Source organism: Sinohyriopsis cumingii, chromosome 16, assembly GCF_028554795.1.
Source record: "Sinohyriopsis cumingii isolate HCF-2022 chromosome 16, ASM2855479v2, whole genome shotgun sequence".
Classification (NCBI taxonomy): Eukaryota; Metazoa; Mollusca; class Bivalvia; order Unionida; family Unionidae; genus Sinohyriopsis; species Sinohyriopsis cumingii.
In genome coordinates, this window is record NC_142976.1 from 17,962,358 (window position 1) to 17,981,107 (window position 18,750).

General features: G+C 34.4%; 1 protein-coding gene across 1 annotated transcript in view; it reads left to right on the forward strand.

The window, feature by feature from the left end:
• LOC149780008 (coagulation factor XIII B chain-like) overlaps positions 1 to 18,750 on the forward strand; it is a 39,060-nt gene that overhangs the window by 6,257 nt on the left and 14,053 nt on the right. Inside the window, exons 4-12 of the mRNA XM_089936731.1 lie at positions 3,002 to 3,199; positions 5,590 to 5,799; positions 6,462 to 6,671; positions 7,469 to 7,651; positions 8,588 to 8,770; positions 9,553 to 9,729; positions 12,844 to 13,044; positions 14,145 to 14,324; positions 18,293 to 18,493. Of these exons, the coding sequence (XP_089792857.1) occupies positions 3,002 to 3,199; positions 5,590 to 5,799; positions 6,462 to 6,671; positions 7,469 to 7,651; positions 8,588 to 8,770; positions 9,553 to 9,729; positions 12,844 to 13,044; positions 14,145 to 14,324; positions 18,293 to 18,493 (1,743 nt within the window). The remainder of the gene's footprint in view (positions 1 to 3,001; positions 3,200 to 5,589; positions 5,800 to 6,461; positions 6,672 to 7,468; positions 7,652 to 8,587; positions 8,771 to 9,552; positions 9,730 to 12,843; positions 13,045 to 14,144; positions 14,325 to 18,292; positions 18,494 to 18,750) is intronic.

Below are 18,750 nucleotides of genomic sequence, written 5' to 3' on the forward strand. Positions count from 1 at the left end.
GTCTGTCTATCAGATAAAAGAGTGACGTATTTCGTCATATTCGGTAACTGCCGGATAATTCCGTAAATTACCATAATGCTGAGAGCTTAGAGTTATATCCTTTTGGGGGCGCCGAGTGGCCGAGTGGTCTAAAGCGCTCACCGTTCCGGATCACTGCCATCTCACCTCTGTCTGCGTGGGTTCGAGTCCAAAGCTCGGCTAGCGTGGGTACGTGGGAAAGCCTGCCAGTAGCTTCTCGTGGGTCGGTGGTTCTTCCCTGGGTTTTCCAGGGTTCTTCCTCCACCAGTTATACTAGCCGCCATATATAGCCTATCTTGTGCTGAAAAATGGCGTTAAACCCTAGAACAACAACAACAACAACAATATCCTTTTGCACACACGAACATAGAAATTACACCGCTTCTTAAATCCACGTGAAAGCCACTTTTTTGTAGTTGTCAGTCTTTTCCTTTGCTTGATTCGACATTGTAAATGTCGGACGCAGACGATGGAGTATTTAGCTTCTATGTACATATATGTGTAGTTGTACATCCACCTCTTTACTAGCAATGGACTTGTCCAGGAACTGGAAATGGCCGGCGATCAAGGTCGTCTTTTACAACTCTGGGCTTAATCAGGTTTGAACTTATAAACCAATAAATGAACTAAGTTCAGTGTATCTTTTATCTGATTTGTGGTTTTCATTTTTTAAAATCAGTAGGTGTGTGTGTGTGTGTTTGTGTGTGTGTGCAAGCAAGCGGGTAGGTATATTCAGTCTATGGTCGAAGATACAGCATCTCTACACTATATTTTATTTACGTTTTGATAACAATTATTACATTTTCCATCTGAAATAATGTAAATTTTCATTTTATTTTAAAAATCAGAAATGTCCACCAGAAACAGTTAAATAGAAGAAAAAATTATTGGTTTTGTTTTCTCTGTAATTTAATGTAATGCAGTTAGGTTTGTCCGAAAATGAAATATTCATGGTTGAGTAACATCATAACAAAATGGTTGAATGTCTGTTAAGGTTAGTTAAAATCTCCAACCTATTTACTTTACGCTTTTGTATTTCAATTTGTCATTGATGCTCGGTGTTTGTAAAGACAGATACGCCCATATAAAGCAGATAAATTGGTAGTCCCTTCAAAAGTATGCCTCGTTAGCGTAGTTGACAGTACGATTGGGTCAAGACCGCTGCGCAAGAAATTTTGACGTCTTCTGAAGTATATAAAATATAAAGAATACCAAGTCTGTATTTTTGCAACCTTTCTTTTCTTTTCTTAAATTTGCAGTGGTTATTACATAATTGACACTTATAATGGTCTTAATCTGTACAAATCCGATGTGTTGTAAAGGTTAACGGAAGTATGGTTTTTGGGACTCTGGCTTTTTAAGAATTTTGGTTGCATATTTTAAACTTTGTTACTGGCAGGTCGATCTTAAATCAGCATGTTTGTATATACTTTCACATATGTTGCAATTGCCATTGACTAACCAATCTTAAAACATCATGTCTAAAATAGATTTCAAAGATGTCCTAATTGTCATTTGCAAACCTATCTTAAATTATCATATATAAATTGATTTTCACAGATGTCGTAAGTGTAACTGGTAAACCGGTCTTAAATCATCATGGCTGAATCAATTTTTACAGATTTAATTTTCGTTTGCAAATATATCTTCAATACTCGTGCATAAATCAATTTTCACAGACGTCCTAATTGTCATTGGCAAGTCGATTTTAAACCATCATATCTAAATCGATTTTCATCGATGATGTGATTATCTGTTCCATGCAAATTTCAAACTCGAAATAAAGTTTTAGGATGATTTCAGATTGATCTCTGGAATTTGAACTGACAGTTTTTGGAATTCCTTGAGAAACAAGAAAACATTCGAATAAATGGGAGTTAGAGTTAACAAATTCGCATTAAAAGAAAGAGGCACGTTTTGCCTTAAAATGAACTCTTCTGTATAAAAATAGATCTGGATAAAAACATGTTGTACAGATCTTGACCTGTATTCAGTGCTCTATTTAGCCAAGTAAACTGAAGCGTCTATTTTTTTGTAGAAGTTCAGTCACATTTGGGACTTTTATACACCTCCCTTCGCAATCTTTGGGGAGTTGGTGACATATAGTTCTGATTAAACGATGATCTGGAATAAAGCCATACGGATATTAAAGGTTCATTATATGAACTTCCAATATATATTTGGCTGTAAATGCACGTCATATACATGTATTTATTTCCACATTGGAAGTTTCACAATCTTACATGAGTCTTTAATGCATTTAGAGCCCTATTTCTACGGTACCTTAAGGTTTAATAGACACAATGGTTTCGGGTGAAACGGGAGAAATCCCTTTCGTGTCAACTGTTGAATCTAGTAAAAAGGAATTTATAAAGAGAATGACTGGTCATGCAAAGGCCAATTGACATTTAGAATCTAAAATTAAGTCTTACAAATGGGGGAGGGAGGAGAGACTGGTAGTAAATCTCAACGATGTACTGACAAATAGTAAAAACTCTTTACAGACTCTTTGAGTCAAATTTCTGCCACAAATGTTTCAATGCAATCAAATCTCGGGTACAGTTGTAAAACTGGAAACTATAATTAGTTCTTCCAAAATAGGCGTTTCTATTTAAATGAAATTTTGGTCAAATCGAAACTTTGCATGTCATTATATTTTAAATGTTTTAAATGGATTTAAAATTCTTAAGAAAATTGCAAACATCAGAATACCAAGTCAATGATAGAGTCGTTTGTTAAACGTAATGAACAGCCTCGCCACATTTACAAAGATAACGGAATGTAACGATGAAACACAGCTTCCAACCATTGTTCTCATCCAGTCAGATACAAATAGATTAGATTGATAAAGTGTTTCTTTGTTCTAAGTTATTAAGTTTACATAGAAGAACCAAATAATGACAAACTGGCTGATGACACATCTACCAGTCCTACTAAATAATTCATGGGACATTCTCAGTTTTGAACTTTTAATCCACAACAGGTAATGCGGATTCAAGCATAAGGTCAACATCAAAGGCCGATTTAGACGCTGTAACCAACACCAATGACGTCGATGTAACACAATATGGTAGTACAAGCTATGCACGCTCGGAGACTGGCAATTCACGTGACGATGACATTAAACCCCAACCTGACATTGGTTTCATAACTACAACAGAGGAGTTAAATGCAGACAAAGGTTGTATCAGAACAAAAATTCTAGGAGAAAACATTACTAATTTAGGCTTTACTAACCTTGGTTCATGCTCATGATAAAGATAATAGCTTTCAAAAATAGATGGTTATACGCACATTGTTTAAGTGTTGGAGTAAGAAACATACACAGAATTAATGCTTTATGTTCCTAAAACGGTCTAAGCACACGACTTCAATTGGCGCTCATAACCCTAAAATTTAAATGCATCGTCTGAGTCAGTGAATATTACTGAAACTAAGCATTATTTAGAAGTGCAAAAAGTAAGAGAGACCTTACATTTGCATAGAGCTAACCATACGTCTATCTGACAGCTAACGCGAAGTTTATTTGACAGTAAGTTTTAAGTCATTTGGACAGCTAATCGTACGTCTATGGGAACTGTAGATGATCAAATGTGCTAAAATTTGAGTATGATTTCAATTTTTTTTTAGTTTTGTGACCAGGTGGCCATATTTTGTCTCAGCATTTAATTACACCTGATTGATAACATAATTCTCAATCAGCTGCATCACGTATGCAATGAGATCCAAGTAAAGACTGCATCACTGATTATAACAGGTTGGGGGATGTTGTTAAAATGTGTATGTGGTCTATCAGCTATTCTATTAGCATTATCGGGTTTATGCATCATATATTTGAAATGGAACTAGTATACTCTAATCTGATATACAGCGCTATGCGTTACAATATCTTCATAAAGAAAAGAAAAAACATTTAGCAGATATAATCAAACAATATAATCGACAGTCATATTGAAAATAAATATGAACTGATCAGTGCGTTTCAATATTTAGCGTCAGAGTCATTAATAATATCTGAACAAAAGTTGTGATTCCTACAAAAGGACAGTCCAATACAATAGAGCCGTTGTTACGCAGCAAACTGCAACTGGGGCAATCCTAACATGGAGATTACCGTTCATCAGCTGCGCCTTCAGACGAAGAAATCGCATTAAAAATTTTCACTGAAAGAAATTACAACAAAGGATTTTGCTGAATATTACAGAATATTGCGAGATCGTTGATGGTAATTAAAGTGAGACGATTAAAACATTTTATATTTATCATTTATTTGCAGACTTTACCTTGCCTTTTTATAGATCAGGACACCATCATTTGAAATTAACCCTATCATTTGAAATAAACCCTATCATTTGAAATAAACCCTATCATTTGAAATCAACCCTATCATTTGAAATTAACCCTATCATTTGAAATAAACCCTATCATTTGAAATCAACCCTATCATTTGAACTAAACCCTATCATTTGAAATGAACCCTATCATTTGAAATAAACCCCATCATTTGAAATGAACCCTATCATTTGAAATGAACCATTTCATTTGAAATGAACCCTATCATTTGAAATTAACTCTATCATTTGAAATAAACCCTATCATTTGAAATTAACCCTATCATTTTGAAATGAACCCTATCATTTAAAATAAACCCTATCATTTGAAATTAACCCTATCATTGGCTCACTTACGGAATGATACTTTACTTCCTGTGTTTCATCTTGTGATTGCATGAGGTGTCATTTCTTCGCAATAAAATGCCTTATGATGAAAAGTTCATTTTGATGTTGCTCTCAACACGGAATGAAATTATTGTTATATTCCTTGACGTATGTTACAAAACTTATCAAGTAAGAAAATGAAGTCTAAATATGATAGCTTGCTAAACAAAGATACTCAGTTCATTGATGACACTATCATTATTCAAAGAAAACAATTCAATAAAGTTAAACATAATTTCTACAGATTTTAGGCATATATCGTATGCCAATGTCAATGTAAACAGAAAACATTCCCAGGGATGTGGGATGGGCAATTGCACAAGTTACCAGGCGAGGGGGAGGGGCGTCAAGAGCTTGTACTGCAGATGATATTTTCGTAGTATTTCACCTCGCCTTAGTGCAAAGGCGCAACTCTTCACAAAACTTCTATTTAGATTGGGGCGGGGTTGTAGAGGATGGCAGCTGACATAACAACTGTTCTCTGTGGCATAAAGTAGGGGCGCCATTAAAGAGTATTGCCTCAGAGAGTCTTAAACCCTCACGCTACCAATAAGCATCCCCCCCCCCGACAAAAATGAAATTCTCTTCCAAATACTATGCAAACCATTATTTTGTTTTTGATCAAGGACTGGCTTGTAATTTAGCTCATCTGTGCGTTTCGTTGCAGTTGTTGCGAAGATAAATGAAGTTCTGTAACATATCATTTTGAACTTTATCAGTACTGATACGGGACTTAAAAGCTTAAAGGGGGGGGGGGCTCTTGATGAGGAAGACAAAATAGATTTTAAATACAGATATATCCACATGTAACACAGTTTTCTTTTCAAATGTATTTGTATTTCACTTTTTGCAGCCGATTGCCAGTTACATGGTTTAAGCCAGTATCTTATGAAAAATGAACCAACAAAGAAATCATATCGACATGGGCAGAAAATAAGCATTGCATGTCCCCAGGGCGATGCAGATGACCCCACGAACCACAGTCACCAGCTTTCGGGCGATTCAGGTTCAGAATTAAACTGCCATGATGGGCAATGGATTGGATATTACCCTGAATGCTTCAGTAAGATGTATTTTGTTATTTTGTCATAAACTATTGACAATCACTCTTTAACAAGATCCACATAGGAACGAACTGAAACATACACTGGGATATGACTCGTTGTTGCTCAAATAAATGATGCAGTCTCAATTCTAAATCAAACTCGTATGTATGAGTTGGGACTTGTGCCTGTATAGCATGTTGGATACACTTTTTTAATGCACATACAACAGTACGACCAAGGACAAAGTAAAACTCTGTTTTGGCTAATAGCTGACTACTGGACTATTTTAGATTAGAAGAGACTTACATTTCATGGCCGTTTAATAAACAGACCATACAGTTCCCATGCAAGTGCGAGAAACTACAATTTCTTCCCCCTCGGCAGCTACTTACAACTTAATCTGCATGAAGCACACGCCCAGATGTGGATCAGGGTGGTCAATATTATTAAACGTGACTACGTTAGTGCCAATTATAGGTTGCACTGTGGCATTATTCTAATTTAATCGTTGGATTCGGGATGAATACATCTAGAAGCAAATTCAAGATTGCAAGAAAGAGATACCGAACAGGTTGAGATGTAACTTGTTGGATGGTTATTTATTTATTTCGATAGATAAATAGATGAAACAACTTTGATGACAATTTATATTTTTCAGATGAAAATTTATATTTTTCAGAAAGTTGTTTGCCTAACGTTCTGAAAGATTTCTTGGTGGAGGAACAAGACACCATGGAAGAATATCGAAGTGGTGAAATAATAAGCGTTTCATGTTCTGGAAATAGTTTAGAATCACAAGGTGAAGGGATCCATCAGGCACGTACAGACGGTACTAGAAATCTGACCTGTCTAAACGGGAGATGGATTGGAGAATACCCAGAATGCTTTGGTGAGAATCATGAAACGAAATTCATTCCGAAGACAATCTATGTATTTTATATGTGCAAGTAACTTTTGTGTACTATTGCTGTATTCATATGCAAATGTATTAGATATGAATATAATAATACTTGCAGGTTTAATGTATGGAATAGCTGGTAACCCTTCCATTACGTGCAGAGAAATTTAATTGATTAAACAGTTTATCTTTAGAAGATTCGTTTAATGAAGCAGGTATGTCTACATCATATAATGAATTACATCAATGACACATGCAACTGTTTGTGAGATTCGTTTTGTAATGTAAATGAGTTACATCAATAGCAAGCAAAGGTGTTTATGAGATTTATTCTCTCAGTTTAATATCAAATTATAGTATGACATGTAACTCACATTGCTGCGTAAAACAGCAGTCCAAAAGCAATAATTAATAACAGGAAATGATTTTAGAACTGTAAAGAAAATATTCGCATTGGTTTGGGAAGTGGGTATGATTTCAGTCTGATTCGGGTGTGTTACCTTGTCTGACAAGGAATTATTTGTACATGCACATCAACGCTGATAGTGCCCAATGATTAATTATATTCAAAGGTCCCATAAATGCAGTGCTGGACATGTGCAAGAAAAAAAACCCAAAAAACAAAGTGTCGAATCGAACAATTTTGGTGGGTTCGCAAGATCTAAAACGACAAATTACATTATGCCGTTACAATGATCTTCAATATATATATATATATATATATATATATATATATATATATATATATATATATATATATATATATATATATATATAACCCTTTCAAGGACACTGTAGAAGATCAAGCGTACAGGGTAACTTGGTAATGGAGACAGAATCCGAATATTTTCTTCCTGGAGATGTTGTTCAGATCCAGATCTGTTGGGGGAATATCCCAGTGGAGGGAGACGGTCACCTGACATGTATGGCTAATGGTGTTTGGTATGGAAATGCAACTTGTCCACCATTGAGTAAGTTCCTTGTTTTTCTGTCAGTTCTTAGCAAATACTTTGAATAGGCCATAACGTGCTATTACAGCAGTACTAATTACGAAAATGCCAGATGAGTTTCGTTCTACTTTTTATTCATTTTTATCTTATTTATTATTAAACGTTTCAGGCACTGTTCACTGTGAATGATTTTAATATCTGATCAGCAATACGCCAAAGTTCTAGGTATTTTGAGTTTACCTCCGACGGGAGGAACTGTGAAGTGACCGTTCTATTACTGTGGTAATTGAGAAACAATGTGACCGTTGGTTACATGGTTATTATCGTATGAAAGTAAAGATAAACGTTCTTGAAATATTATGCAAAAGACACAAATTTTATAAAAGGTTATATAATAAATTAAAACCACGGTTTCTTGAAATCGTAACTAGGATTTAAAACTTGTTAAGTAAGCAATACATTATCAATAAGCTAGTTTCTGTCAACAAAGAGCCAACTATTAACTCGTTTCCTACCTCCTGGTTACCCTAACTTCTGTACAAAAGTATACACGTTTCCACCGGAACAAAAGCTACATTTTGCTCAGTTTCTGAAGACAATGCATCCGTTTTAATCAAATTCTTTAAATATGTCTGATTGATGAATGCAACGGGCCAATTTATATTGATCTAGACAATACTAAACTTTTAGTGTGTGGTTCTGGGAGAAATTGTTATTTTTTTATAAAACTTTAAACAGGTTTATAATATGCATATAATGTGAAGGGTATTTGTACGAGTACCACAGCATTCAAGAGACTTGAATTGGAATAGTGAACTTTGTAAAAATATGCAAGATTTTATAGCATGAAAGAAAATATGATAAAATTGTGAAAAGTATCAGTAATCAATTACCTTGAAGATTTCAAGCAAGAAATCGCTACAAGGGAGGAGCTATTTTTATTATTTTACTATGAAGGTGACTCGGATTGTTTATCACCCCCGGATATCCAGAATGCCTATATCTCGGGCAGACGCTGGGAACGGTACCCGGATGGCTCTATCGTTACATACAAATGTGGGAAAGACTTTTGGCTGAGAGGAAACAACAAGTTGACGTGTAAAAATGGGAAATGGACAGAGGAGCAATTTTACTGTATAAGTATGTATTAAAATACTTCTGTTCAAATATTTTATTATTTTTAATTAAACAGTTATTTGATAAAATTTGTGTAATTAGATGTTCGAAGCCTTGACGAAGGATCTAAAGCAATGGTAATATGCTGGAGTCTTTCTGCTCATTGTAAAACATTAAGTTAACAAACCTACCTAACAGCCTACCAATCGATTTATCCTCTCAAACTTAAAGATCTAATAATATTTCCTACCTTAAATATTCTCAGCATGTTTTTAATGTTTTCTAATTTCATGGTGTTTGTTTTTGTAATCATATCATTATGTTTTTTTATCTTATAGGTGTTGTCTAATGTTGTAAAGCACTTAGAGCTTCTAAAGATTAGACGCTATACAAAGTTCTCATTATCGTTATTATTATTATTTATTATTATTATTATTATTATTATTATTATTATTATCTATTTACCATGTATTTGTCTTTGCATGTACATGTAAACCTGTGCGTAGTTGGAGTACAATATAATGTACAAGTCAGATATAGTTATCAATTTTACAAGATGCCAAACCTTCACGTATATTATTTTAGCTTAATCTTAATTACTTTGAAATATGGCTTTAAAAGTTAGCACATCCAAATAAATTCGAATCGATTTGAGGTATATTGAGAAAAATTATCTAGTATTGACCAGTACGTCCACATCGGGTATGAAGATACATGTGTGCATTTATTTTTGTCTTCCTTATTTTCTCTTAAGATGGTAATAAAATGGGATTCAACAATTTAACTTTTGTTTTATATTTCACCAGCTCGAACGTGCTTTTACCCTGGCGAAATCGAAAACGGTCAAATTTTAAACATCAGTGTAGAGGTAGGGCAACATGTCCATTTTAGCTGTGATGACGGCTACACCCTGAAGGGACCTCAAGTGTTACTCTGTTATCCTGATGGAAAATTTTACTCGGAGACGATGCCCGCGTGTGAAGGTATATACCTGTTAAAAGGGACATTATACGTAAAGGCACATCTTTCTAAAGCTGTTTATGGCAGAGATAAATGTGGAATCGTTATAAGTGATGGAACCATATTATGAGGGTAGTCCCTACTTTTGATTGTCAGAACTATATTATCTAGTATGTACAAATCCGAATAAATCATACGTCAATCTAGAGTATCGGAAACGATGGACTAACGGCGAAGTCGGTATCATAGTTGAATTGTCGCTTTTTGAGAGGATAAAATATGAAACAATACAAAGTGCAATTTCACTTCCGGGACAGGATCAATGAATCCTTACTCTCCACGCACTATCGCCAAAATATACGCATATCATGACACCATAATCAATAAATAAATAATTTTCTTAAAATGACTACCAATAATGTCTACATCTAATCAAGTATCACCTGCAAATGAGGGAGAGAGAGATAGAGGGCAATACTCGAAACAACATATACAACATCCTTTGAAATTAAGAAATTAAGATATACAAGAAAAAAGTATCAGAAGTCAGACGCATGGAGATCCAAGAAATGTAAACTTACAACCCCGGTTCTTTACATAGCGGTTTAATTTAATGCGAATAAAAACAAATATCGTGAAACCAATATATATAAAGATAATTTCTCTAAGTCCTGTTTTTGCTTCGAAGCATGTGTTAAAGTGTAGGCCACATTGTGTTGTATTTTATCAGCAAAACATGAATTGACCCAGAAATAAGATTGTCAGCTGACATACATGTACATTCTAACCTTGCACTATGCACGAGTTTCAAGATACACGTATTTAAGTACTCATACCATTAACGGGACAATACATGTGCAAATAATTAAATGCTGTTCTTTGCACACTTCTGTATAGGCTTTGTTGATAGCATTAAGTCCCCTATTGATAAAAACTGAGACTCATCCATTTTGTAAAACAAGTGTGAGACAGGATCTGTGGCTGTTTGTATAGTTCTCAAACCAGTGACGCAGGCAACATGTTCTCGCCCGAATGACGCAGGTTATTAATAGTCTTGCTATACTTGGTAAGAGTAAATGCGTATTTTGTTGCTATGCTTCACCTAGAATGAAAATGAAACTCATACATCGACATTAGCAAAAGCAACTTTCCAACTTGGGTCGTTCTCTGTAAAAACTGCTGTCCAGGGAACAACACTATAATTTTGCTAATGATTAGACATGGATGATCCTATGCTTGACACCCTGTACGTCTTCTTGTGCTTAGTTAAGTATGCAATTAGACTTGACACCATGTACGTCTTCTTGAACTTAGTTATGTATGCTCTTAGACTTGACACGCTCTACATCTGCTAATGGTTAGACTTGTATGAGATTGGTTGATACTGTATGCTCCTAGACTTGGCACTCTGTAAAACTGCTAGTTGTTAGTCCTGTACGTTTCTAGACTTGACACGATGTACGTCTGCTCGTAGTTAGTCTTCTATACTCATAGACTTATGAAAAAAACAAGTCAACCAAATGTAGATGTGAAAAGGAATGTTAATGTGCAAATGCTGTTTTAACGTACAGAATACGTTTAAAATTTTGATTCTGTGATAAAACCAACCGGTTGCTATGAGTCAGAAATTTGGGGATATACCTTTTGCGAACAGTATCTATGTTTCCTAAAACTACCAATAATGCGATTGTGCTAGGGGAGTGTGGAATATGTCAACTTTCTATAACTCGCTACCCGCACCTATGCTATTTAATGTTTAAAAGACTGCATGAAACCATCTTGATCGATGTTGTTTCGCATCGGTTTTGAGTATGTCTGGCTAAATCAAATGGTGGAGAAGAATAACAGTAAACTGGCAAACTGATATTAACAATTCACTTAAATATTTGTATTCTAGAATTACTAATCTGAATTAGAACTGGAAAAATACATATCATGTGGATTATTATATTTGTTTAGGAAACGTCTTGCTAAATTTGGGTGATCAGCGCATATGCTAAATATAGAGACATGTAGGCATAGTAGGATTAAGATAAATAATACCTACAGTGAATCATGCTAGAATAATGATGTTTATGTGGTAGGAGATTAATTCAATTTTGGTTGCTTTGTCCATCGTATGACCGTTTAAGAAAGTAAAATTAATTTTAATGAAGTTTAATATCTTCATTAGTCTTTTGAAAAATGTGTTTCCTTCGTGTGCCATGTTAATGTGTTGATTATAACAAAACTTTCGTACTATATAAATTCGGCTTTTCATCATAGACAATGTTTGACAGCTTACAGGAATGGTGAACTATATACTCAGTGGTAGTAACACCTTTATATTTTTAGGTTCTGATTAATTATTTATTGGAAATTATATATATATATATATATATATATATATATATATATATATATATATATATATATATATATATATATATGTGTGTGTGTGTGTGTGTGTGTGTGTGTTGAACACCGTATTTAATTAATATATGCCATGGGACAAACTATATTTAATTATATTGTTATTATTATAATTGAAGTGTATTAAAGCATAAGTCATTGAATGTGCACTTCCAAATACTGGAGTAAGCATTTACATCAAATATAGGTGCGAAACAACAAGAAAAACAAACAGCAAATTAATCGAACCACATGTATTCACCATGAAAGGTCCTTATTTCATTTAATTAAAAAGGAACGGGACATTTTGTTTACAAGAATCTTGAATTTACCTTGAGGGAATTTTTAAAGATGCCTATTTATCTATAGATGAAAAGAGACGGAATTGACCCTGTACTTGGGCAGAACACATTTGATCCATTTTGATCGTTACGTTGTTCATCTCTTTGATATACAGTGCATTCATTCTACAATGATCAATCTATATTTCCTAAGTGTTGCATCAGTTAACCTGTCCAAAAAGAATAGTTTATATTGGCATGTTCGTGGCTCTGCAAAATGTCGTTAATACGCGTAATAATACACACATTGGTAAAACAATTAATATTTCGGACCATATTAGACAGAATATATACATGAAGGACAATACCATCAGGGGTTTCTTTGGGTCTTCTATAAATGTGTCATTGATGGGTAGGCTTTCTTTCAGACTGAGATATTGAAGCATTGCATTTTATCTTTTCCAGCTGTACAATGCCAGCCTCTGAAACCTCCTGAGCACGGTTGGATTGATCAAAACAAAGACTATAATGGTAGAACGAGAAATGATTATGGAAGCTACGCCATGATGAGATGTGAGGAAGGTTTCCAACTGATCGGAACTGTACGTCGACAGTGCCAGGCTGATGGTACATGGAGTGGAAAAGACGCCATCTGTCAACAAACACGTAAATAGATCTTTCGGCAAACATTAATGTATAGCATTGTAAAAATGTATTGCTATATTTGTGCTTAGTGTATTAATTGCGAAATCGGAGGTTATTATCATACAAGACCAAAGTATCGATCAATGTCTATTGCAGCACGTGTGCTGGTTAAACGGGCAAGTTTTGTATATGCTTCACGGCCTTTGGAAATATGTTTCCAATACACTTGGTATCGGTAGCACTAGATAGTAGGATGTTTTTGATTCGTTAACTAATCATTCTCCACAGTAGATATAACTGATACTCATAAGTATAATAATGAATATTAAATCATTCTTTTGTAAGGCATACAACTTTTTTTAAAACTAAGTATGAAGTTTCAGTGTATCCTAGAAACACCTCACCAGTTGGATGAGAAACTGATCATGATAATTTACACAGTATAAAGTGACAATCATCTAAGTGTTGCATATGCTCAGACATGCCAAGTAATACGATGTCACCTGACTGATTACCTAACATCACTCCAACAGGGTGATATCAGTAGTCAGTATAATATTGTTAATTTCGTTTGTAAACATTTGAGAGAAAATAGAACGGATCGGCGAGCCATAAACTGTCTTGTGTTTGGCATCTACCGCGGTAATTATCTTTATCCATCTGAAATTCAGACTGGTTAGAAAATGAGCTCACATCTTATGCAAGCCACTTTTCTTTAATGATGTGTGATCAAGAGTAACTTATTTTAAGACTCATGTACTGCATCTTCAATCAAAACGTAATGTTACGGGTTGTTTTATTTATATATGTCAGATTTTCAAAGACCTGTATTAAACAACCACCTGCCCTTTGAAACTAAACATATTCGGTTCAATCAGTAATCATCAGACGGTTAGAAAGTTAGAGGAAAGTTTGCAAAGTGATCATGCCAACTGAAAATAACTATTCGAGTACGTTTTAGAATTATTTTGTTTTTTTATCAAACTTAGTTAAATATGACGTCTAAAACGTCACCTTTGACATATGTTGAACACAAATGAGATCGGAACAAAAAAGTTTGCACGATGTCAATCAGCACGGATAAGACAACAAGTGATGTTTGCGTTCTTCCCATTCAACAGGTGCTAATTGTTACAGAATCCCAGAAGTTCCAGGAGCAAAGATTGAGGGAAAACGTAGACTGTGGTATGCCCATGGTTCCAGTATTTCCTATAACTGTGTGGACAATTATATACTCACGGGAAACAGACATTTTTCATGTGTTGACGGTCACTGGATGGGTGGCAACATGAACTGTACACGTACGTTTAATTTGTAAACTTCCAATGATAGGTTCAGCTTCATTATAGCAGAGATCAGTTGATTATATTTTTATTTCAGTAAATGAATAACTAAATTGATTATCGTCCAATCAAACTTGCAATCAAGCTATTTACACAAACATTTTATTATCAGATAAATAATTGCTAATATTTGTCTCGGCATATAGCTCCCGATCCTTCCCATCATCCAATCTGTTCACCAGACATTTGACACTAACTCTTCTGAATTTGTATATAAAAAAGAGACATTGAAAATATTTTGCGAATAGAGAATAGGAAGCGTCATTCGTAGAATATATACCTTTAAGGTAAAATGGATAAATACAATACAAATTAAACATTCGCACATCACTGAATAACAATTTTGTTATCATATATATCTAATGCGATGGTAAACTTGTGGTATGAGTACAAACTATTTATGCTCTTTCATCCAAAACGTTCGGACTCAGAAATATTTTGATAGCAGTTATCAAAACACGGGTTCTTTCTCACTTCTCTAACGGGTACTTCAAGCGTGATCTAGGCTGCAGTTTCAAAGGTGATTTAAAATGTGTAACAAAATGCAATTTCAAAGGAGATTCGAAAAGTATATAAAACGCATTTTCAAAGGCGATGTTAAAATGTTGTATAAGATGCAGTTTTAAAGGCGATTTCAAAAAGGGATATAATAATACGAAACTTCCAGGAAGATTTAATGAAGTGATAAAGATGCACTTTCAAAAAAATTCTAAAAGTTATGTAAGATGTAATGTTAAAGGTAACTTTCAATTTCAAATGTAATGTGGAATTTACGTACAAAAGGCAGTTTCCAAATATACAAATACATGTTGAAAGGCGATTTCAAAAAGTGATATAAGACACGACTTTAAAGGCAATCTCAAAGGCCATTTTGAAAATGATCTATGACGCACTTTCAAAGGCGATTACAACAGCGATTTCAAACGTGATGTAGGATCCAATTTCAAGGGTGATTTCAAAAAGTTACCTAAGATGCAGCATCTAAGATGATTTCAAAAAGTGTTGCTAAAAACTGACTCACTGAAAGGCGATTTGAAAAATTGATATAAAATATAATTTTAAAGGAGATTTGAATTGTAAAATAAAATGCAGTATAAAAGGCGAGGTTAAAAGGATTTAAACTGTCATCAAATATTTTGTTATCTAAAAACACATTGCAGGCATTTAATTCATCATTGGTAAGTCAAAACTGGAAATTATGTTTTTTATTTAGATGTTGTAATTTTCCCATCTGATGTTCAAATCTTTGCATAAACAGCCAAATGTTCTTCCACAAAACAACCCAATTAAAAGTACAATTGCTTCCGAGTCTTTTTCTAAGGCCAAAGCCATTCAGTCCGTTTTGGTAACGGAAGGGGATGTTCCATTGACTATTATCTTAACCTCAAAGTGGTCTTCAGTGACGTAGTGAACAATTACCCCTGCCCGCACAGACGTTTTTAACCCAGGAGTCACCCTCGCTTTGAGATGTTCTGTCTGACATTTGCTTTGAAGTATGTCAAACGATGAAACATTGACACAGAAAATGCCATAGTTGCTGGCTGATGTCCTAATTTTGGTATGTTTATGTGATTTTCTTGAAACAGTAGGTCAAAACAAAGACAGGTGTTTCTCTATAAAATGGTTGATTTCAGCTTGAGGTGGTAGCCGCGTTTCAGAGAATCGAGAGCACTGATGCAAGCAACACCTCCCGTCGTGCTTTAAACGTCCAATATAAACTAAGTGCGAGAAAAGGAAGTTTGTATGACCGAACAAGTGAAAATACGAAGTGCTGGACATATGCACTTCCACATGACGTTATCGTTTTATCGCACACAATCACTTGAAACATTTTCTCAATCTTCATTGTTTTATAAATACTATATTGCTGTTTTGTTATGGATATTGGAATTTAATTTGGATTTCAAATCGACAAGGTAAGTCCCAAAGTCTTTAGTGTTTCAAGTTTTTTTTGTAAATATCTTCTGTCTTTGTTGAAAGAAGTCACTGTTTTAAAAATTGGAAAGCAATGTTATCTGGGATATTTGAAATACAACATGGTTATGAAATTGACACTAGATTTTTGGTAATGAATGCCATTTGTTCACAATGCTACAGCTACGCAACAAGATTGCAATGATGCAGAACGCTATATTAGAAAAATATTTAGCACTGTGGGGTGAAAAAGGGAAACCACTCAATAAAATATTGTAGAAAGATGTACCGGAATTAAAAGTTCATAGCTGTGATTTAGCATGTAGGTAAAACAAATAATCTAGTTATAGGTACATTTGATCTCTTCAGTGGAATTCTGAAAAGACGTTTTGTACAAGCTCAGATGTTATGACAGGGTTCGTAGACTTCAATAATGAATAGAAGATTTCTTCACAAGGATTTTTTCTTACAATATGTGGTATGAATCTGTCTCTCAGCTCTCCATAGGCATTAGAAAATAAAATGATACTCATCGACTATTTGGCTTTTATGACATAACATACATACACATTGATTGGGTAGGTATGCCGGTATGCCGTTCTTCCGTTATGGCTAAATTATGAGCGGAATATCGGAGTCTAATTAATGCATCTTGCAGATGGGTAGGTAAATTAATGGTCATATAAAACTGAAAGGAAAATGTATCATAAAATTGGTTATAATAATATGCCTTGTATGATTTATTTGCGGCTGAGTTCCAGTCCTGAATTGAATTGTCTTTTTCATATCCCACTCCCTGTGCGAACCAAATATAGCCAACTCGAAATCTGAATAGTATGTCTTTAACTCTCTTAGCTCGTGTAACTTTATCCGACTCGTTCAATTTTCACTTAACAACTAAAATACAGCGTGTAGAGAAAACAGGAATGGACAGGCTTGAACATAATGGTTAATACACGAAAAGTTATTATTTTAGTTGCTTTGGCCATAGCCTACAGGATTTCCACCATTTCGATTCCGTAAATTCAGGTACTTATAGAACCGTCTAAGATGAAAGCTACGTTTGCTCTTCTTGTAAGATATCCGAGCTTAAAAGTTTCATTTAAACAATTCACCTGTTAATACAATGAACCAGCCTATTCTTGAACCATATGTTCAAATTTAGCATTTATTTTGTACATTATTGTAAACCAACTGCGTTTTATTGTCAGAAGAGCATAATGACAAACAAAATGATCTCTTTACTCTCCTGAACGAACTATTCATTGTACAAAATAACCACGAATATTCGTGCAGGGACTCACGCTGGAATGAAGAATAACAACCGATGATTGTTCCCGAAAGTCTTCATTCCATCAACTATCTCAAAAAATGGGTAAATCAATCAGTTACGTTTAATATTAAGACCATCAGACATCAGAGAGGATATTTTCATTTATTTTTTCTACAAATGGGATGAAACTGAAAGTTGTGCAAGACTTATTATCCAATATAGATATCTCGTCGGCAAAAATCTTATTCGTCAATATTTCATACAACTGCTTATATATGGTTTATACGAATCAGAGTTTACATTTTATATTAATGAATTGTTATTATATTTTTGAATTCGAAGTCTAACGTTATTATTTTGGATCTGCAGAATAAACTTTTATTTTGTGGGTTAACTTGATTTGTATAAAGTCTGTTTTAATCATTTTTTCCAAAAATAATCAGTTATGAAATACCGCCAGATGCAGTGCTAAGTGCACGGTGTTTTTTAACTGCTTAGTTGAATGAACTCACGTACAATTTATAATTTCTCTAAGACTGTGTTTATTTATTTAAATGTTTTAGCAGTAATGATCTTCTAATGGAAAATATTGTCTAAAAGATTCCTGATGGATTTAAGACTATATTGAATATTGACAATAGTGCATTAGTAGAGACATGAAATGACCTGAGCTTTAATAATATCTTTACAATGTATGCAGTATGTTTTTACGATAACTATCAGTTTCCTATTTTCTCAGCTTCTTTATGCGAGTTATCTCCGCTGGATCTAAGATATGGCAAGTTCCACGGGGTGGACCGAATTTCCATAGTTCACGGAGACAGTGTATCCATACGAAAAATGGTCAGATGTGACTATGGTTACACCGTTCCTCCAAATATAAGCTACGTCTCATGCTACAACGGCAACCTGGACCCACCAAATTTTGACTGCATAAAGTGTAGGTTTAATGCCTATCTGTGCTTTTTCTTTCTTCTCCTTCTCCTCCGTTATGTTTTATATCGTTTTCCTTCATCGACACGATGCATTGCATCAGCATTGTCTTCTTGCACATTGTAACCTTAACATCATTATAAGCAGCAATGGTAGCATATTCTCCTTCCTCGTTGTTAACTACTACTGATACAACAACAGAAACTACTACTACTACTACTACTACTACTACTAATGTGAACTTAGTATAGCACATAATCTTTG